Source organism: Diplotaxodon limnothrissa, linkage group LG1, assembly GCF_057381915.1.
Source record: "Diplotaxodon limnothrissa isolate DT_005_m linkage group LG1, D_limnothrissa_male_GT1.1, whole genome shotgun sequence".
Lineage (NCBI taxonomy): Eukaryota > Metazoa > Chordata > Actinopteri > Cichliformes > Cichlidae > Diplotaxodon > Diplotaxodon limnothrissa.
Window position 1 is genome coordinate 25,795,383 of NC_140596.1, and position 17,234 is coordinate 25,812,616.

The 17,234-nt window shown below is 43.0% G+C and overlaps 2 protein-coding genes across 2 annotated transcripts; both read left to right on the forward strand.

Annotated features, from left to right (window-relative positions):
* The first annotated feature begins 608 nt into the window (after window positions 1–608).
* dcun1d2b (DCN1, defective in cullin neddylation 1, domain containing 2b) lies at window positions 609–6,220 on the forward strand. Its single transcript, XM_085356011.1, has 7 exons — window positions 609–774; window positions 2,473–2,689; window positions 2,763–2,931; window positions 3,089–3,219; window positions 3,305–3,387; window positions 3,697–3,793; window positions 4,336–6,220. The coding sequence occupies exons 1-7, from the start codon at window positions 652–654 to the stop codon at window positions 4,413–4,415; spliced, it is 900 nt and encodes a 299-aa protein (XP_085212137.1). The 5' UTR covers window positions 609–651; the 3' UTR covers window positions 4,416–6,220.
* A 3,443-nt stretch (window positions 6,221–9,663) lies between these two features.
* Window positions 9,664–17,002, forward strand: adprhl1 (ADP-ribosylhydrolase like 1). Its single transcript, XM_085356023.1, has 8 exons — window positions 9,664–9,877; window positions 10,996–11,160; window positions 12,406–12,531; window positions 12,719–12,859; window positions 12,956–13,083; window positions 13,177–13,309; window positions 13,394–13,559; window positions 14,926–17,002. Exons 1-8 carry the CDS (start codon window positions 9,664–9,666, stop codon window positions 17,000–17,002), a joined length of 3,150 nt encoding a protein of 1,049 aa, XP_085212149.1.
* The last annotated feature ends 232 nt before the right edge of the window (window positions 17,003–17,234 follow it).

The window sequence follows — 17,234 nt, forward strand, 5'->3', positions numbered from 1 at the left end:
ATTACTTCCGAAACATCTTTATCAGATTTGATATGGGAGTTGTAGTTCTCAGGTGTTTTGCGTTTTCGACTCGACTCTTGCGTCAAGTGCTTTTACGTTATGGTAGCGCTTCTCCGTTTTTTCTTTTATTTTTCGGTTATGACACATTTTCACTGTTGTGTAAAGTCGTATTATTTCGGTGAAGCGAGAAAAAATACCGTTAAATTATCTCCACGCCTAGTTCTATGACCCGTCCCCCTCAACAAGGGTTATACTCACGGTGTAGTATCGCAGTAATAGACGCGGAGTAATAATGAGACTTTTTAGGCGGTGTCAGAGACGTTGCACAATATTTAAGAATAAAACAAGTATTTTACCGAAGCGGGGATTGTATCTTGAATTTCAGCGGTGCTGAACTACATTACCCACGACTCCAATTGCCGTACAGTAGCCCAGTTCTTTTGCGCATGCGTGCCTGGGGGAAAATTGGATCTCAAGTTGGCCAAAACAGCGGGTGATAAAAATGGTAGGTGAGATTAAAAATGAGAAACCGTTAGAGTTGTTTATCCCCGTTTATGAGCTCCTCAGACAGTAACAGCTGTCTCTGACGCTCAGGGGTCACCGCAGTGTGCGGGGTCGGGGTGTCCGCGGCCAAGTGTCGCATCGTCAGAGATGTGTGTGAGGAATGTGAGGGGAGACGGGAGGTCAGTTGTTGATGTTTTTGAGACGGGATGCATGCACTTGCGCCACGTACCTTTGCCTTTATGGGGTAGCTCGTCTGCGATGCTGACCCAGGTGAGGATACCCCGTGAAGGATCCCTCCCCCGTGCCTAGAAGGACCAGGTCGACGAGCTGTGGCCTGCCATAGTGCGTTTGCTGTTTGATCATCGCGTGGGTCAGGTCTGCAAAGACGGGCCACATGATCAAACAGCATATTCGTGGACTAACCGAACCTCGTGGCCGTGCATTTGCAAGTGCTAACATCAGCGCTGTGGCACACCTGGTTTCCAGCCTTTTACTTTTTAATTACATGCAAAGCTTAAAGTAGTGAGAGACAGCACAGCAAGTTTTCTGTGGAGTTTCTAGTGAAAGCCTCAACTTGAAGGGAAGTCTTTGCACTCTAGCGTACTCTAATAGCACTTATCCTGTATGTTTGAATGTTGGTGTGCAGTCTGATGATGCATGGCAGGATTACCAAAGCTGGCGAAGTGGGGGACCTGTCCTCCATTACCCCAGGACTTAGAGGGGTCCAGAATTTGTAATGTTGGTTTGATGAGCATTATTTGAATTTATATGCAGCTTGAAATATTTTAATTACTTGAAAGAAGGGCCTGTGTCTAGGGATGGGTATTGATAAGATTTTCACGATTCTGATTTCATTTTCGATTCTGTTTAACGATTCGATTCTTTATCGATTCTCTTATCGATTCTTATTTTTAAAAAAGGAGAACACTAAGGTCGATTAGCTTAGAACTTTGTTTTATATCTTGTCTTTGAACAAGATAGAAATTTAGGAGTAACATGGCCTTACAAACCCAACAGTGAGATCTTAAGAGGTCCAGCCTACGGCTCTTCAATGGGGTGTCACAGGGTTCCCAGGAAAAAAAAATTGTAAATGTAAAATAATAAAATAAATATTCTCCCATAGCAATAACAAAGTGTAACATAAATTATTCAGTAGCAATTACACAAGAATATCCAGTAATGTCCCTGCCTACAATTAAACACATTCACTTACCAAAGTGAAATCGGGGGCATCTGCTGTGGCAAATAGGTTCAAGCCTTTGACCACAAACTTAGTCACTGCTCGGTGACATTCGTCTATCCTGGCCTGAAAGGAGACGCTATCGGTAGACTGCAGCGAGAACTGCCAGCATCTGAGCCAGCCAGACTCTGTCTCATCATGGTCACCTAAATGCACAGTAATAGCAGGTTTTGTAATAAGGCAGATCGCGCTAACATAATATGCACTGTTAGTTTACCTGCCGCATTAACGGGAGAGGACGTGCAAACGTTACCGCTGCTGCTGGGTTGAGATTCACGAGTCCGGAGCGGAATTAAAAACACAACATTCATTTAAGGTTATCGCGTGTTTTGTGAGCAAATGCTTTTGCATGTTCGCAGTGTTTCCTCCCTTAAATGAAATCTCTACTTTGCAAGTATTGCAAGTTGTCCTGTTGTCATCCGTTCTCATAAAGTATAACCAAACTTTTGAGCATTTGAGCCGCTTAGGCACCGTGTTTCCTGCCAGGTAAGCAACGCTCTGCAACGTGGTGACGTCATTCGGGGCGACTGGAATCGATAAGGGAATTGTTTGCAAAAATTGCAAACAATTCCAAGGAATTGAAACAGTGGGAACCGGTTCTCAACAAGAACCGGGTTTCGATACCCATCCCTACCCGTGTCTATCTTACCTTATCACATTTGATACTCTTTCCTATTTCATTTATATTTTGGCCCCTGCATTCACCTGCATCCCTCCTTACTTTCCAGCACAAGCTGAAGTCATCACAGAAGGACAAAGTTCGGCAGTTTATGTCCTTCACGCAGGCAGGCGAAAGGACAGCTGTGTACTGCCTGGCACAGAATGACTGGAAACTAGAAGTCGCCACAGACAACTACTTCCAGAACCCAGACCTCTACTACAAAGAATCCATGAAAACCTCAGTGGACCGCAAGAAGCTGGAGCAGCTCTACAACAGATACAAAGGCAGGTGTCAGGGATTGAAATCGGAGCGATCCGCTCATCCCGTCGCGCTCATTATTTTCGGCTTTTGTTGTAGATCCCCAGGATGAGAACAAGATAGGCATCGACGGGATCCAGCAATTCTGCGATGACCTGATTCTAGATCCGGCGAGCATGAGTATACTGGTGGTGGCGTGGAAGTTCAGAGCAGCCACGCAGTGCGAGTTCAGCAGGAAGGAGTTCCTGGATGGCATGGCTGAGCTAGGGTGAGCAGTAACTGGCTTTGAAATCTATTTTGTGATTAACTGTACTGCATTTCTGACATATGAGTGTATGTACTGTGCCGTTTGTCTCTGTAAGACGAGTCATACGAGTATTTAAGGTTTCATATTTCAGACTTTACATCATCATCATGTCCTACAGGTGCGACAGCCCTGAAAAGCTTAAGGCCATTCTTCCCAGACTAGAGCAGGAGCTGAAAGACTCAGGAAAGTTCAAAGACTTCTACCAGTTTACCTTCAGTTTTGCCAAGAACCCAGGCCAGAAGGGGTTAGGTAAGAATGACAGTGTGTAGGGAAAACACTGTTTTTAATCAAAAACATGAAGCATCCACCCTTAAACAGATTTTCTGCTTTCTAGACCTGGAGATGGCCGTGGCTTACTGGAATCTAGTTCTCACAGGTCGGTTCAAGTTCCTGGATCTGTGGAACCGCTTCCTGCTGGTGAGTGTGGGATGTTCTGTTGTCTCCCCGTTCTTTTCATTTTTGGATCAGTGGGACATTTGGGTATCTGACATGCATGAATCGATTTCCCTGGCATTTCAAGCATGCTTTGTCCATCTTGTTGACCTATATAAAAGAAATAATCCAATCCCCCACATTGATTTTTGACAGTTTAGAGTTATGTCACCTTTAATTGAGGCTGTTTGTTTGTTGCCTTTGTAATTTAAAAAAAAAAGGTGGGTTTTTTTTAGTTTTTTTTTATGATCACAATGAAACTCCAAACGTTTCCTGTTGCTGTGCTGCATTCAGGAGCATCACAAACGATCGATTCCCAGGGACACATGGAACCTCCTCCTGGACTTTGGCAATATGATTGCAGACGACATGTCAAACTATGATGAGGAAGGTGAGCTAACGAGTCTGGATGAAGATGATCGGTGAACACATTGAAAGCTCATCAGTTGTAACATTAAATACGAATAATTCAGGGTGTTGTCTCTTTGTCTGCCCCTACGCCAGCGCACAAGTGACTTGAAGTACTGTGCAAATGCTTTGAGCCACCAATAATTGCTTTCTTTTGCTTTAAATGAGCCAGATTTTCTAGTAGTTCACATTTCTTAAGCTAAATCTATGATAAAGGCCAACAATAAGTCAGTTTGACAGGTATAAAATTGTATTTTTTCAGCAGCTAAACAGCTCTTAGCAAGAACTGGGTATATCTCAATAGCGTGTGTTGTGAATCTAAAAAAAAAATGAAGGAAAGTTGACAAGTAGCGGGCAAAAGAATTGGCAGGCCGTTAAAAACCATCTACAGCAGAGTCACTTCCTTTAAGGCCACCCTTTTATCTAACTTTCTTATCTCTGATGTCTTGAATCGTGATTTCACTACTTAAATCTTGTTTATTTATATTCCCTCTAACGTATTCCTCTTCTGCTCGCTCTCCTCAGGGGCCTGGCCCGTCCTGATCGACGACTTTGTGGAATTTGCTCGGCCGATTGTGATGGGGACCAAACGCAACGTGACATAATGTTTGTCCCGGCTTCATGCAGCGGATTGAGTTTCGCATTTCTTCCTGTTTTCTTTTCCTGAATGAGGTTTTTGATACAAACGAGCCAAAAATGAGACTACTTCTAATTAAGCCTGACTGCAGCTTTTTCCATTAGGATTGTTCTTCCAACTGCATACGATGCCTCTGAAAGGGAGAGACCCGAACTTTTAAAATGGAAAGCAGGACGGGAATCAGCCAGAAAGAGAACTTTTTTTCTTTTTTTAGTTGTTGTTTGCTGACACAAACAGCAATGTGAAGAGGATGTAAATGCTCAAACTTCTCACCGACAGGTGTAAAACCACACCTGTGGACTCACTAACCAGCAGCCTCGGTACAGTGACAGCCAGAGAGTCGGTTGGAAGTTAAACTCTGCATGTTTTGTGAGCTAGTGTGGAGTGGTGCCATGATGTGTGTGTGTGTGAGTGGGGGTGGTGCTATTAAGGTTATTTTCACGGATGTTGCGAATGTGTTGCTCTCCAAGTTACAGTGAGAGCAGACAGAGGAAGTGAGCTTGAGTGTGTTTGTGTGTGTGTCTGTGCATATTGCCTTATTTACAATACCATCCCACATATCTTTGGTTTTGTTGATATGTAAAAAGCTGGAATAATTCACCTTAAACTCCACATCTTGTGTTCAGAGATCTAGGTAGAGAAGCACGTTTGTTGAGCACCAGCAGAATCACAAAGGCTTTATCGATCTGTTACAGTGGTGTCACTTTCATTTCATCACACAAACCCCACTGAACGTCTGTCTCTGTCACTAACTGCAGGCTTTCTGTGCTGCTCCTGATAGCTCTACCTCCTGCAGAGGCTCAGAGAGGGACGTCTGTGTTCTGAATTAGGAATTACCAAAAAAAAAAAGCATCGTAAAAGGAAATGAAGTTGATGAGATAAACATGTTACTGCTGTTTGGGGCATTCTCAAGTGAGCTGAGGAGCTCGCAGGTGATTGCAGAGAGAAGTGCAGCAGTCAGTTAATGTGCTCGTATTCAGACTGACGCCGGTAGATTTTTGTTGTGACTTCTGTGGCTCGCTCAGGCCTGAAGCTCTTCTAAAGGAGCTTTAGAAGAGCAAAAACAGGTCGTGGCACTTTTTTTTGTTGTTGGTGCAAAAGCAGCATTTGGGATGCTGCAGCATTACACTTGTTGGTTTTATGTCTTGACTTTAGCAGCGATTAAAAGTACGAACACAGAGAGAAGCTGAGGGGCGCCCTGACTCTTTCCTGTCATCCCGGTGAGGATGACTTGTCACCTCTACAAACTGCACTGAAGTACACTTTTTCTGTTGTAGGATTATACGTTTTTATTTAATCAGACGGCACTGTGTGGAGCATCGGAGTTATTCGCGTTTCGTGGCAGTAGGTTTCTCTCACGTGCTAACGTTTTTATAATGAAGTTGTGCATCGCAGCAAGGAGTATTTTAACTGATTGTTTACACGGCTGAAGATTGCTTTTTATAGATTTGGTTGAATTTATTACATAGGACAACATGAACACTGCTCAGGCTGCCATCTAGTGGTGGCAGTGGGCTATAGCATTTCTCACTTTTCTGTAGTTTAATGAAGACTTGAGCCTTTTAACACTTAAGAGATCAGTGCAGCAATGCTTATTATTATTATTATTATCATTATTAATAGGATTAACTGTTTCTCTTTAAGTGTACCTAAAACACTCTACATCCCAGAGTATGGCAGAAGTAGGGGTGCAACAATACACAAAATTCACGGTTCGGTTCGGTTCGATACTTTGGTGTCACGGTTCGATATTTTTTCGATACAAAAAAATGTTCATGCATTTTTAATTTGTCATTTATTAAAATTATAAATATATATTTTAACTCAAAAGTACAGTTTTTAAATTTAACCCTAACCCTTGTGCGTGTTTTTTATTTTGACAGCGAATGCGCACCTGCGGACCACTTATGTGCAGCCCTGGTTATTTAGCTCGTCATATTGCAGCCACAGAAATTCTTTTGTCCATGAAACCATAAAGCTGCACTTTCTTTTTGCCTTATAGTCTGATTTGTCATAACTTCTCCGTTTTGTGGTAAGCTTTTCTTTGGCTGTCACTTCTTCACCCTGACCTGTCTTATTTGGCTCAGCAGAACTAAAATATATATCTGTCTGTGAAGGTTCTCAGTCATCCAGGTCATCGTAGTCAAATATAAATCCTGCTGCTTTTACACACGCACTCACATAAGCTCAGCGATTCTCTGCGCGATCAACCTCTCACATGTTTAAGCTGCGGGAGATTTCACTTGTCATGTTTGCATAGTAAGCTAACGATTAATAAGACGATGTCAGAGGAATTGGTGCACAAATTATCATCACTCACAGATCAGTGCTGTCGCTCTCTATACACAGTTCCCGCGATTGCAAAGTGAAAGCAAAAAAACAAGCGCAAATTCAAACGCGATTTCAATATGTCACATATTGACAGTGGCTCACCGATGCCAATGACATAATTACCCAGCTACATTTCCGAAAGAATGCAAAAGCATTGACATATATTTTTCCTTCCTACAATAGCCTGACGGGCAGGGAAGAGATAGATTTTGGTAGCCCGACTGAAAAAATCGCTAGCGATATTGCGACCCCTGTATCTGATTGAGGAATCACTCATCTTTGGAAAAGAGAGTTTATTACAGAGAAATGTCTCTTTCCAAAATAAAAGCTATACTATCCGCTTCTTCTGGGCTATATTCTCAGCAGCATATTAAACAGCTGTCTAAATGACTCGGCTAAAGTTAGTAGCATGCTTGCTTGTTTTTTTTCTGCTTCCACTTGTCTTTGCACTAGGATGATGTCGGCGTAAATGTGCAGTCATATTCGTTGTGTTCCCACTAGTGCTTTCAGGTTAATCTCGTTGAAATGACGTTAACGCCACAACACGGCAAATCTCCGTTAACGAGCTACCGCCAATCGCCCCGTGCATGGGGCTAGACGGCCAACACGTTAACGAGTGAATCTGCGTTTGACTACTCCGCCTAGGCTGCACTGTCGACCCTAGGCGGAGTAGTCGAACGCAGATTCACTGAGCGCTCAACACAGACAGCATCGTCAGAAGGAAAGTTGATAAAATAAATTACAAATTTTGTATTGTTCGATACATATGCGTACCGAACCGAAAGCACTGTATCGAACGGTTCAATATCGATACGAATATCGTTGCACCCCTAGGCAGAAGGTACCAGAGCTCAGGTCCCCGTCACCCTCTCCTCAGTCAGGGTGAGCTGTGCGGCTTCCTGTATTTGTCAGTTCTGGTTCTGTCATGTGTTGTCACTTCAGTTAAACCATGTGCTGAAATAAAGATAGTAATTCTCTTGCATCTGCAGCTACCTACAGGGGGAAATAACTTGACAACCTGGTTGGAAATGCTCATATTTATGTAAACACAGTCACTCATAAACTGTGGTGGTATGTGTGTGAATGTATCATTTTCTTTCTTTCTTTTTTTTTAAGTTCAAGGTAAATCGGGACTGGATTGTGGGTTCACTTCCAGACTGATTATTGCGTCACAGTGTTTGCCGTTGTAATTAAGTTAGACATCTTGCTTTAATAACAAAGTTTCCGTCCTGTCAGCATCGCCACCGTCAGCCAGGGTGGCTGTTATCTAACACCTGTGGTTCAGGAGTGACAAAACAACTTCCAGTATTTAGTGTTCTGTTACATTCAGTGCATTTTTAGTTGTCGAATGTGCGATCGGCTGTTTCTAGTCGCACGTGGTCATGGTCTTTAAGACAGTGTTATTTTTGCTGGCAAGAAAACAGGTATTTACAGAGTAATGTTTCTGCTGCAAAAGCATACCGAACATTGTTTTCTTGATAAATGTTGTCAATAAAGCATGTTGTTTTTAACAATCTTGTAAAAGGTGGGTTTTTTCACAACTATTTGTAGTTTTTGATTTTAGTTTAGTTTTAATTAACTACAGTTGCCTTGATCCAGTGACCTTTGTATATTTACCCCTCAGAGTTTTCAAACAGCTAGATGGTGATGGGCAAAATGCTTGAGAACTATGAACATTGAAGTTTTATTGAAAAAGGGAAAATGATGTCATTGGTAATGTGCTGGAGAGGAGTCGGAGTGCCCTCTGCTGGACAAACTATCCGATGACCCCACTGTGAAATGATCCCATGCCTCTTTGGTTTACTTTTTTTTTAAAAAGTTCTTTCAGCTCATATTGAACAACACATACCAATTTATAATAATAATAATAATAATAATAATAACCATTTGTGTTATATAAAAGTTGTTTATGTCCAGTTGCACTTAACACAAACCCAGCACAGTGATTTCAGAGATGTTTTTAAAAAAATCAGCAGGAAATGGGAGGGGAGAAAACATCCTCCTGCTGAGGACGAGTTGCCCATCATGTTTGAGTGTATGTAAAATGGCTACTTGTTAACAGTTGCCTCTTATCAACTTGCATTCCTGCTGTATATCATCATGATCATTGTTCTTCTGGTAATGCTTTGTCTAGTGTTACTCTGAGTATAATAATAAGGGCAGCTGATGAATGTAAATAAGGGTTGGGTGTGGCACATTTGTGTAATTTGCAGTCAACCAAGTAGGGATTAAAGAAACTGAGAACAGGTCTCTACCAGTGCACATAACTGAAGCATAGATCAGCTGCTGATGTCAGAGGAGGTGATGAATAAAGATGCTTAAAACACTGAAGGAGGGATTAAAGTGTTGAGCTCTTGAGCTTATATGGTATCAGGGGGTCACTGATGCTCCCCTCTTACTCCTCTCTCATGGGACAGGAGGATTCTCAACAAGGTCCAGCACCAGCTGACAAGCTTGCACTCGAGCCCACAGCACATTAGCATCTTCTCCAGTGTGTCCGGCCCCTGTTACCATTGCACACCAAGCCACCCAGCTTTTCGGCTTTGGTACCGGGGGGATTGCCTTTTTAGGAGACACCTGATCACTCACCACCGCCCAGCTCAATGAAGCTGAGGCTGATAACACGATGCTTTCGTGTTTGCCCGCCCTTAAGAGTTTGTCTGCTAGAAACTAATGAGAAACTACAAGAGAGCTGCGAGGATGGGGAAGGCAGTAGAGCTCTGATGTGTCACGAACAAAGGAAAATGGGAGTTTTGACAAAAACCTCGAGAGCTGGAGAAGCTTTTTGAACTTCTTTAGGATGTTTTGGGGGAAGAAAGTTTGATCTGTTTCTTGTTTTTTGAGGTAGTAAAGTACACCTAAAAGGACCCAGATCAAAAAGCAGCATGGAGAAATTCAAGGCAGCCATGGTTTTAAGTGCTGCAGGAGATGCCTTGGGCTACAGAAAGGGCCGTTGGGAAAGGTGCACCTCGGGAAAGATAATCCAAGAGGAACTGGCCTCTCTGGGGGGACTGGCGGCCCTAAAACTGGATCCTGATAACTGGCCCCTAAGTGATGCTGCGCTGATGCACATGACCACAGCAGAAGCACTTGTAACAGGTACGTTTGGGATTAATGACAATTAGGATTTATGATTGTGATTCTGATCAAGATAAAAACACATATTTTACACCCAACTTCACAGAAAACCAATAATGGTCCGTCTTTTTGTGTTCACGGACGCAACCCTGATTTGATGCAAAAATAGACACGTAGCATCTGGCCTGTTCAGACTGGCTCTAATCTCTCTGTGCTCAGAGGGACCAGAATAGCTGCTTCTATACGGGCAAAGGAAGCTGCTAATCACGTTTTGGCAAATCAAAACTGAGTGACAAAACCTCACATACCCTGATCCATCTCTGCCACAAGTTTCCAGGACAGAAGAGTCCAAAATAGACTACTTTGGAAAAGCCTGTCCTCTGCTCCGCTGTCGGGAACAATAGCAGGCCTGACTCCTCTGTAATCTGCTGGTATCATGTGTGCCTGCAGATGTGGCTCAAAGCCAGTGACAGTGGTCCTGAGAAAGAATGGTGATGACATATTTTGAGATTAGCAAGCTCTATTTAGCAACAATCCAACATGCCTGCACATATGCACTTATGCACACATACACACAGCAGCCAGATAACAGCACATGGAGTGTAATGTATGCTGCGCTTCTCAATGTTTGCCCTGTCACTGGACTTACAGGGACAAAGTAAAAGCAAATGTTACAGCAATTATTACTCATTAAAGTAATTACATTACACAGTCTTCTTTAAAGCAGTGAGTAAAAATTAAATCTGAAAGAAAATAGTTCATATTTTCCCAGCACCTTCTTTCCACACATGCATTGGAGTGGACAGACTTCTTTATGAGTGAAGGTCTGAGTCCTTCATCACAAGTTATGAATCACTGACTAAAAGGTGGTTCTTCTCTGTCCACACGGACACTCTCTAATCCACACACACACATGTACAGTCCACAGATTCTAGCACACTGTCTGCGGGCTCTGCTTGTGGCTCCCAGTTGACCTCATAGTGTGTGGAAGTGACTCCATGCACGCCGCTGCTAATCAGCAGTGTGGCAGGCTGAGGCTAAATTTAGCTCATCAAAGCACCACTCAGCTCATCTTCCACGCCAGGCATGAATGACTTTGACTCGGGGGTTTGTGTGTGTGTGTGTGTGTGTGTTTCCAGATTACTGGTGTCTGGAGGACCTGTACAGAGAGCTGGTGCGTCTCTACGTTGAAGCCGTGGTGTCTCTCCAGGGCCGAGTCCCTGATCCCGCCACAGTGGAGAACTGTGCTCATCTCAAACCTTACAACTTTCTGCTTGCCTGGCACACACCTTTCAATGAAAAAGGTCACTGGAGATTTTAAATATATATATATGTAAATTGTATTTTAGAGTTCATGATCACATACGGTTCACATGCAGTCATCATGGATTTGTAATAATTTCTTGTTCTAATGTTCCAGGTTGGAATGATTGTAAGTTTGAATTTATTTTCTGTAATTCACACAGGGTCAAAAGTATACATACAGGCTCACTTATGTCTTTAAACTTGACAAGGTCTATTAACTTCTTGCTAGTGATCATGGTTGACTGTAACAGGTAGTTTCTCTTTGTGAGAATAAAAAGGATTTATTTGACAGGACTCACTGGATTGACCAATACTCAAAACAATGGGGAACTCCAAGGAACTCAGTGAAGATATTAAAGGGGGGAACTGAAGATTTATACAAGCTGAAAAGGTCTCTTGGAGATATTTCTAAAACAAACTGCAGAATCCAGGATCATCAGTTCAAGCAACTGTATGTAAATACAAGGAACCACCAAGGCTCGAGCCTAGCAGATACAGAAAACTGCTGGAACACCAGCTTCGTCATCCACAGCGAAGCCAGTTTTACATCGCCTGTGATCGAAAGGGTGCAGACCAAGAAAGAAGTGCCTTCTCCAAAACCAACACCTTTAAGCTGGACTAAAATATGCAGCTGTCCACATAGACAAGCTAAATCTCTTCTGGAGAAAAATTTTATTTGACCACAATGACAAGGACAAATGTAAGAACACTGTACCAACTGTCAGGCATGGTGGTGGTAGCATCATGCTCTGGAGCTGTTCCTCCCAGGAATAATAGTACATTGCACAAAGTGGATGAACGAAGGAGAACTACCTCCAAATTCTTCAACTTCACCTAAAATCAACATCTTGCACAGTTAAATGAATTCTGCCAATAAGAGTGGTCAAATATTCAGACACAAATATGCCAGAAGTTTGTTGACGGCTGCCAAAAACTTGTTGAGATGCAACTCGCTAAGGGACACTTAACAAAATATTAGTGGGGGTGTATTTATATATATTTGACCCTGTGTAGATTGAATTTATTTTGGTTTTTGTCCAAACTTGTGCACCCAGTTTTTTTTTTAAAGTTAGTAAACATGCTGTACAATCATTTGACCTTGGACAAAGAACAGTTCAAAGAAATTAAAAGCCTCAAAGTACCATGACATTCATACCCATGATGAGCTTATGTACGTAAACTTCTGACCACAGTGGTTGATACAGTACAGAAACGTGTATCTGGATACATGTCTCCATGTTCAGGGTCTGGGTTCGGTGCAGCTTCCAAGGCCATGTGTGTGGGCATGAGATACTGGCAACCAGAGAGATTAGATAGCTTGGTGGAGGTCAGCATTGAAGCTGGAAGAATGACTCACAACCACCCTACAGGTGACGATGTTAACAGCTTCTAATCCTAAGAAATCTGTCACAGGCAGATAATTAAGCTGCTGTTTGACTGCGTAGTATTTCTATTTTAGCAGCAAGAACACAAATTTATTATGGATGTAACTGGTGAGCCTGAGCTATCAGCAGACTGATCAGGCGAAGTGTCTTGTGATCTCATTTGTGGCTTCAGGCTTTCTAGGTTCCCTGACAACGGCACTATTTGCATCCTACGCCATCCAGGGAAAACCTCTTGTGACATGGGGTCGTGAGCTCTTGAAGGTCATCACACGAGCTGCGGAGTACTGCAGGAAAACCATACGGCACATGGCAGGTTAGGCCGGGCCTGTCTGTGGTATGAAAGAAAAAGCATTTAATATGTGCACAAATGTCTGTGAAAGTTGATGTGTGAATGTGTATTCTAATGCAGAGTATCAGGAAAACTGGTTCTACTTTGAGGCCAAGTGGCAGTTTTACCTTGAAGAGCGAGAGATTGATAAGGAGGGACACAACAAAGCTTTGTTCCCTGATCGCTATGATGCTGAGGAAACAGACAAAGTAAGGCTTTTCTTTCAGAATTTCATGCCAATAGATGATAGTTCCTAACAGGCATGTTGCATGCCCGTTAACTCTGTTTTTCTGTCAGTACAGATGTACAAGCGTTGGAGTTCAGAGGGCCGCGCAGGCCGGAGAGGCCACGATGCCCCCATGATTGCCTATGACGCTCTTCTGGCCGCAGGAAGTGACTGGGCTGAGCTGTGCAAACGAGCCATGTTCCACGGAGGTGTGAGCTACAGCTCTGAGGTCCTTCACAGAGCTATGAAAGTGATATTTAGTGTAACTCATACTCTTTGTAACTTAATTATAGGTGAGAGTGAAGCCACGGGCCTGATTGCGGGATGTCTTTATGGCCTCCTGCACGGCCTGAGCCAGGTTCCCCCAGGTCTGCACCAGGATGTGGACAAAAGAGAACGCCTGGAGGAGCTGGGAGAGGCGCTGTTCAAGGCATCATCTGCAGAGAAATGCATAGACAAGTAATCCTGATATTCACTGGCCTGAACTCTGCTGGCTAGCAGCGACTCTGCACATCACTCTAGTAGTTTTAAGTTGTAGCCTGCTTCCTCCTTACTACTTTTGTCGTGCTATCCTTGGTTTTCCTTGGATCAGTATGTACAGATCTAGTTGCAGATCTGTCATGAATAACCTTTTATTATGGGTCACACTATCCAGCGTACAAAGCTGAGAGGAATGCTTTGTGTGGGATTGTCTGTTATCTGTCAGTCTAATATTCAGTTGATGGTAATGCAACACCTTAAGTGCCATGGAAAAGTATTTGACGCTTCCCCTGTGTGAAAAAGTATTTGGGCCCCTTGTTGAATCATAATTAACCACAGGCATGATTACTGGCAGACCTGTTAAAAAATGACTTAAATAGAACCTGTCCGAGAAAGTGAAGTAGGCTAAAAGATCTCAGAAAGCAACACTAAAGAAACAGCTGAGAGACTTCTATCAGTCTGGAAAGGGTTACAAAGCTTAAAGCTTTAGGATCCCAACGAAACAAGCTTTGAGCCATTATCCGCAAATGGAAAAAACTTGGAACAGTGGCGAACCTTCCCAGAAATGGCCGGCCTACCAAAATTACTCCAAGAGCGCATCAACGAGTCATCCAGGAGGTCACAAGGGAGCAAATATTCTTTTCACAGCACTCTAGTACCTCACATACTAACGACTAATGACATGCCTCAATTATACTGAAATGACAGAGCAGTGGGGGAAAAAAGGTTATTTTATAACCTGCTTTAACATGAACTATGTACTTTTTAGTCCAGATTAAATGTATTTTTAGCGCATGTGAGATGTGGTTGGGATGATTTTAACGTTTTTAAGTCATAGAATATTAATTTTGTGTTCTAATACCGTGATTATTATTGATGCTCTTGTCAGCAGCACATTGTCAAAGCACCTCTACACAGTTAATATTAAAATGACGTGACAATTAAAGTGTAGTTATATCACACGTAAAGTGCCCAGCTCTCTTTGTCGCCTTAATTTGATGCACAGCTTCATAATTCTATCAGACTTCCTTCTTGTTACACAAATCGCCCTCACAGTTTCCTGAACTAATTATCTAATTCATGCTGCTTTGCTACCAGTCTGGACATTTTGCTACGGGGTTAAAATGACTGCTGGAACTCCCATTTACAGCAAAAGTATTGTTTTTTTGTTGTTGGTTTCTTTTGCTTGCTGGTGAAATAAAACATGAAATCAAAGACATGCAGTTCTAAAGCACTTATTCTGGCGATTACTCCCTTAAAGCTAACTCTAATGTCCCCCCTTCTCTGCTGTAACGACTGCGCTTAAACAATAGTGGTGGTTTTACATGTCCTCTATTCTCTGTAGACAAAACTCTCAGAAAACTGCTAACATCCCGGATGCCAGTATGTTGAAGAAGTTGATTAGAGATCCAAAATGCCGTCCGGTGCTCCGTGGGATTCTCGAGAGTCTCCTGCAATACCTGACACAGGATCTGCCCAAGTGGATCACCAGAAATAGAAACTCGGAAAAGCCAGATGTAGATAATATATCACAAAGAAACGCAAGAAACAAACATCGTTCTGAACCAAGAAATGAGTCTTCAGTGAAAATGGCTCAAATTCAGAGAAACTGTGAAATTGTTCACCTGCCTGAACCGGAAAAAATAACCAGAGGGAAAACTGCTGAGACAAGTTCAAACCTCTCGGAAAAGCGCTGGGTGGAGACGCAAAGAAACAAAGGAAATCATACAGCAGGAGACTTAATACCCCGACGCCTTACCACATTCCAGCTGCTCCAGTCCAAATTCATAAGATCCACACCCAAACCTCCCATCACCCATCAGAGGGAGGTGGGAACTCTCCCCTGCAGTAGAGGATTGCTGGGTAACATGAACCGAGACAGCGAGGATGGCACGCAGAAGAGGGAACGAGCCAAAAGACAACGGAAGAAAGAAGGCGGCGTGAAGGATATGGTGGCCAAGTTTGCCATGGCTGAGCAAAAAGAGCAGAAAGTGCTGAATAAACAGCCGGTCAAACCAAGACTCATTGGAAGAGGGATCCTCTTATCTTCCATTATGGAGAAGTTCGAGACCATGGCCACTGTGTGTCAGGGAAGTGATTTAAAGATTTCTCATGAAAGGAGTTCTCAAGGAGTCAAAGTGGCAGTTAATGTAAAAGACAAGGTAGCTTCTCTTGAAAGAGAACAGGAGGGCGTCCAAAGTGTCCACAAACCAAACACAGAGAATCAAATTCTTCTCGGGCCGGAGCCGAAAGAAGATGAAATTAGAAATGTGCAGGATGACAGGAAAGATCGGGCACACTCACACTCGGGTGACAGAAAAGATTTGACGGCAGAGCAAATGGGAGAGAAGAGCTTAGATGATGAGGTTTGCTGCTCATTAAAACATGTGAAGGCTCAAGCTTATGATTTCAGCGTCCAACGGGAAGAATGTGATGATGAAGAACATTGTAGCAACAACAGACTAAAATATGCACATGTAGAGCTGCTCTGTTCAGCTTCTGTGACAGAGTGGTCGTTCCCAGAACCTTACAGGCTCTTGCCTCAGGTAGAGTTTCCACTCAAGTGGCATGTGGTGACAATCAGGACCTGCTCTCCTGTGTGGTCCATGTGTGTAGATTCCTCTTTCGAGCAGTTAGAGCAGGAAATCAGTCCAAATAGTTCAGAATGCCCAAAACAGGACAAGACAGCGAGGATAACAACAGCTAGTCCTGGTGGAGATGTGCAACAGTCTCTCAGTGAATCAGCTGCAGGTGAATCCTCCATTGCTATAACCAAAGGCAATGCAAAACCCAGTATGAAGGAATTTTCTACACACGCACACATCGACACCAATCACAACATAGAAGCAAATCCCCGAAGACCTATGGCAGTTCAAAGCAGGTTGCCCAGGTATGTCATCCCACGTGTTTACAGTTTTGGTTATCAACAAGGTCCCGATCAGAATAATCCCTCCTCTCAATTAGCTCTGCCCCCACAAATCATAAATCCTATCGATCCACTTCCACCAACGCAATCTGATACGTCTTTGGCTGCTCTTAGCACTGCACTAAAGACGCTGGAGAACTTTCAAGACACTAACCCAAGCCTGCGTAATGGCATCAGCCTCCCTACACACAGAAGAGGAACAGCAGCAGAGGGTGAATCACAAGAAAGAGACGGGGAGGTCGAAGAGGAAACAAAAGCAGCAAAACCAGTGGACAGTAAAGGCACAAGTACGATGCAGAGCGTTCGACTTTTAGAAGATGCTGCCAGTAAGGAAACGTTTGAAGACAGTCAGGTCTCTGCTGTAACTTTACCTCAACACAAGAGAGAGGATGCAAAGCAGAGACCGAAGTACACGACAATCAACTACGGGGATCCATCAGTCAAGCAAACATATAAACCCAAAGTTATACGATTTACTGACACCTTCACGTTCTAGACTGATAAATTCATGTTTTCAGTTTGCCCTGACAATACTGACTTACAAATGAACCACCAGGTAACTAGTATTATTCAATTAATATTATAAACAGCAAATTAGCTGCAATCCACAGGCTCATACAAACTAGGAAAAAGTCAAAGTCTAGTGCCGTTGGGTATCTTCTGTCATATTTATGGTATATTACAACATACAATATCCCTCCCAAGAATACTAACATTTTTACTGATAG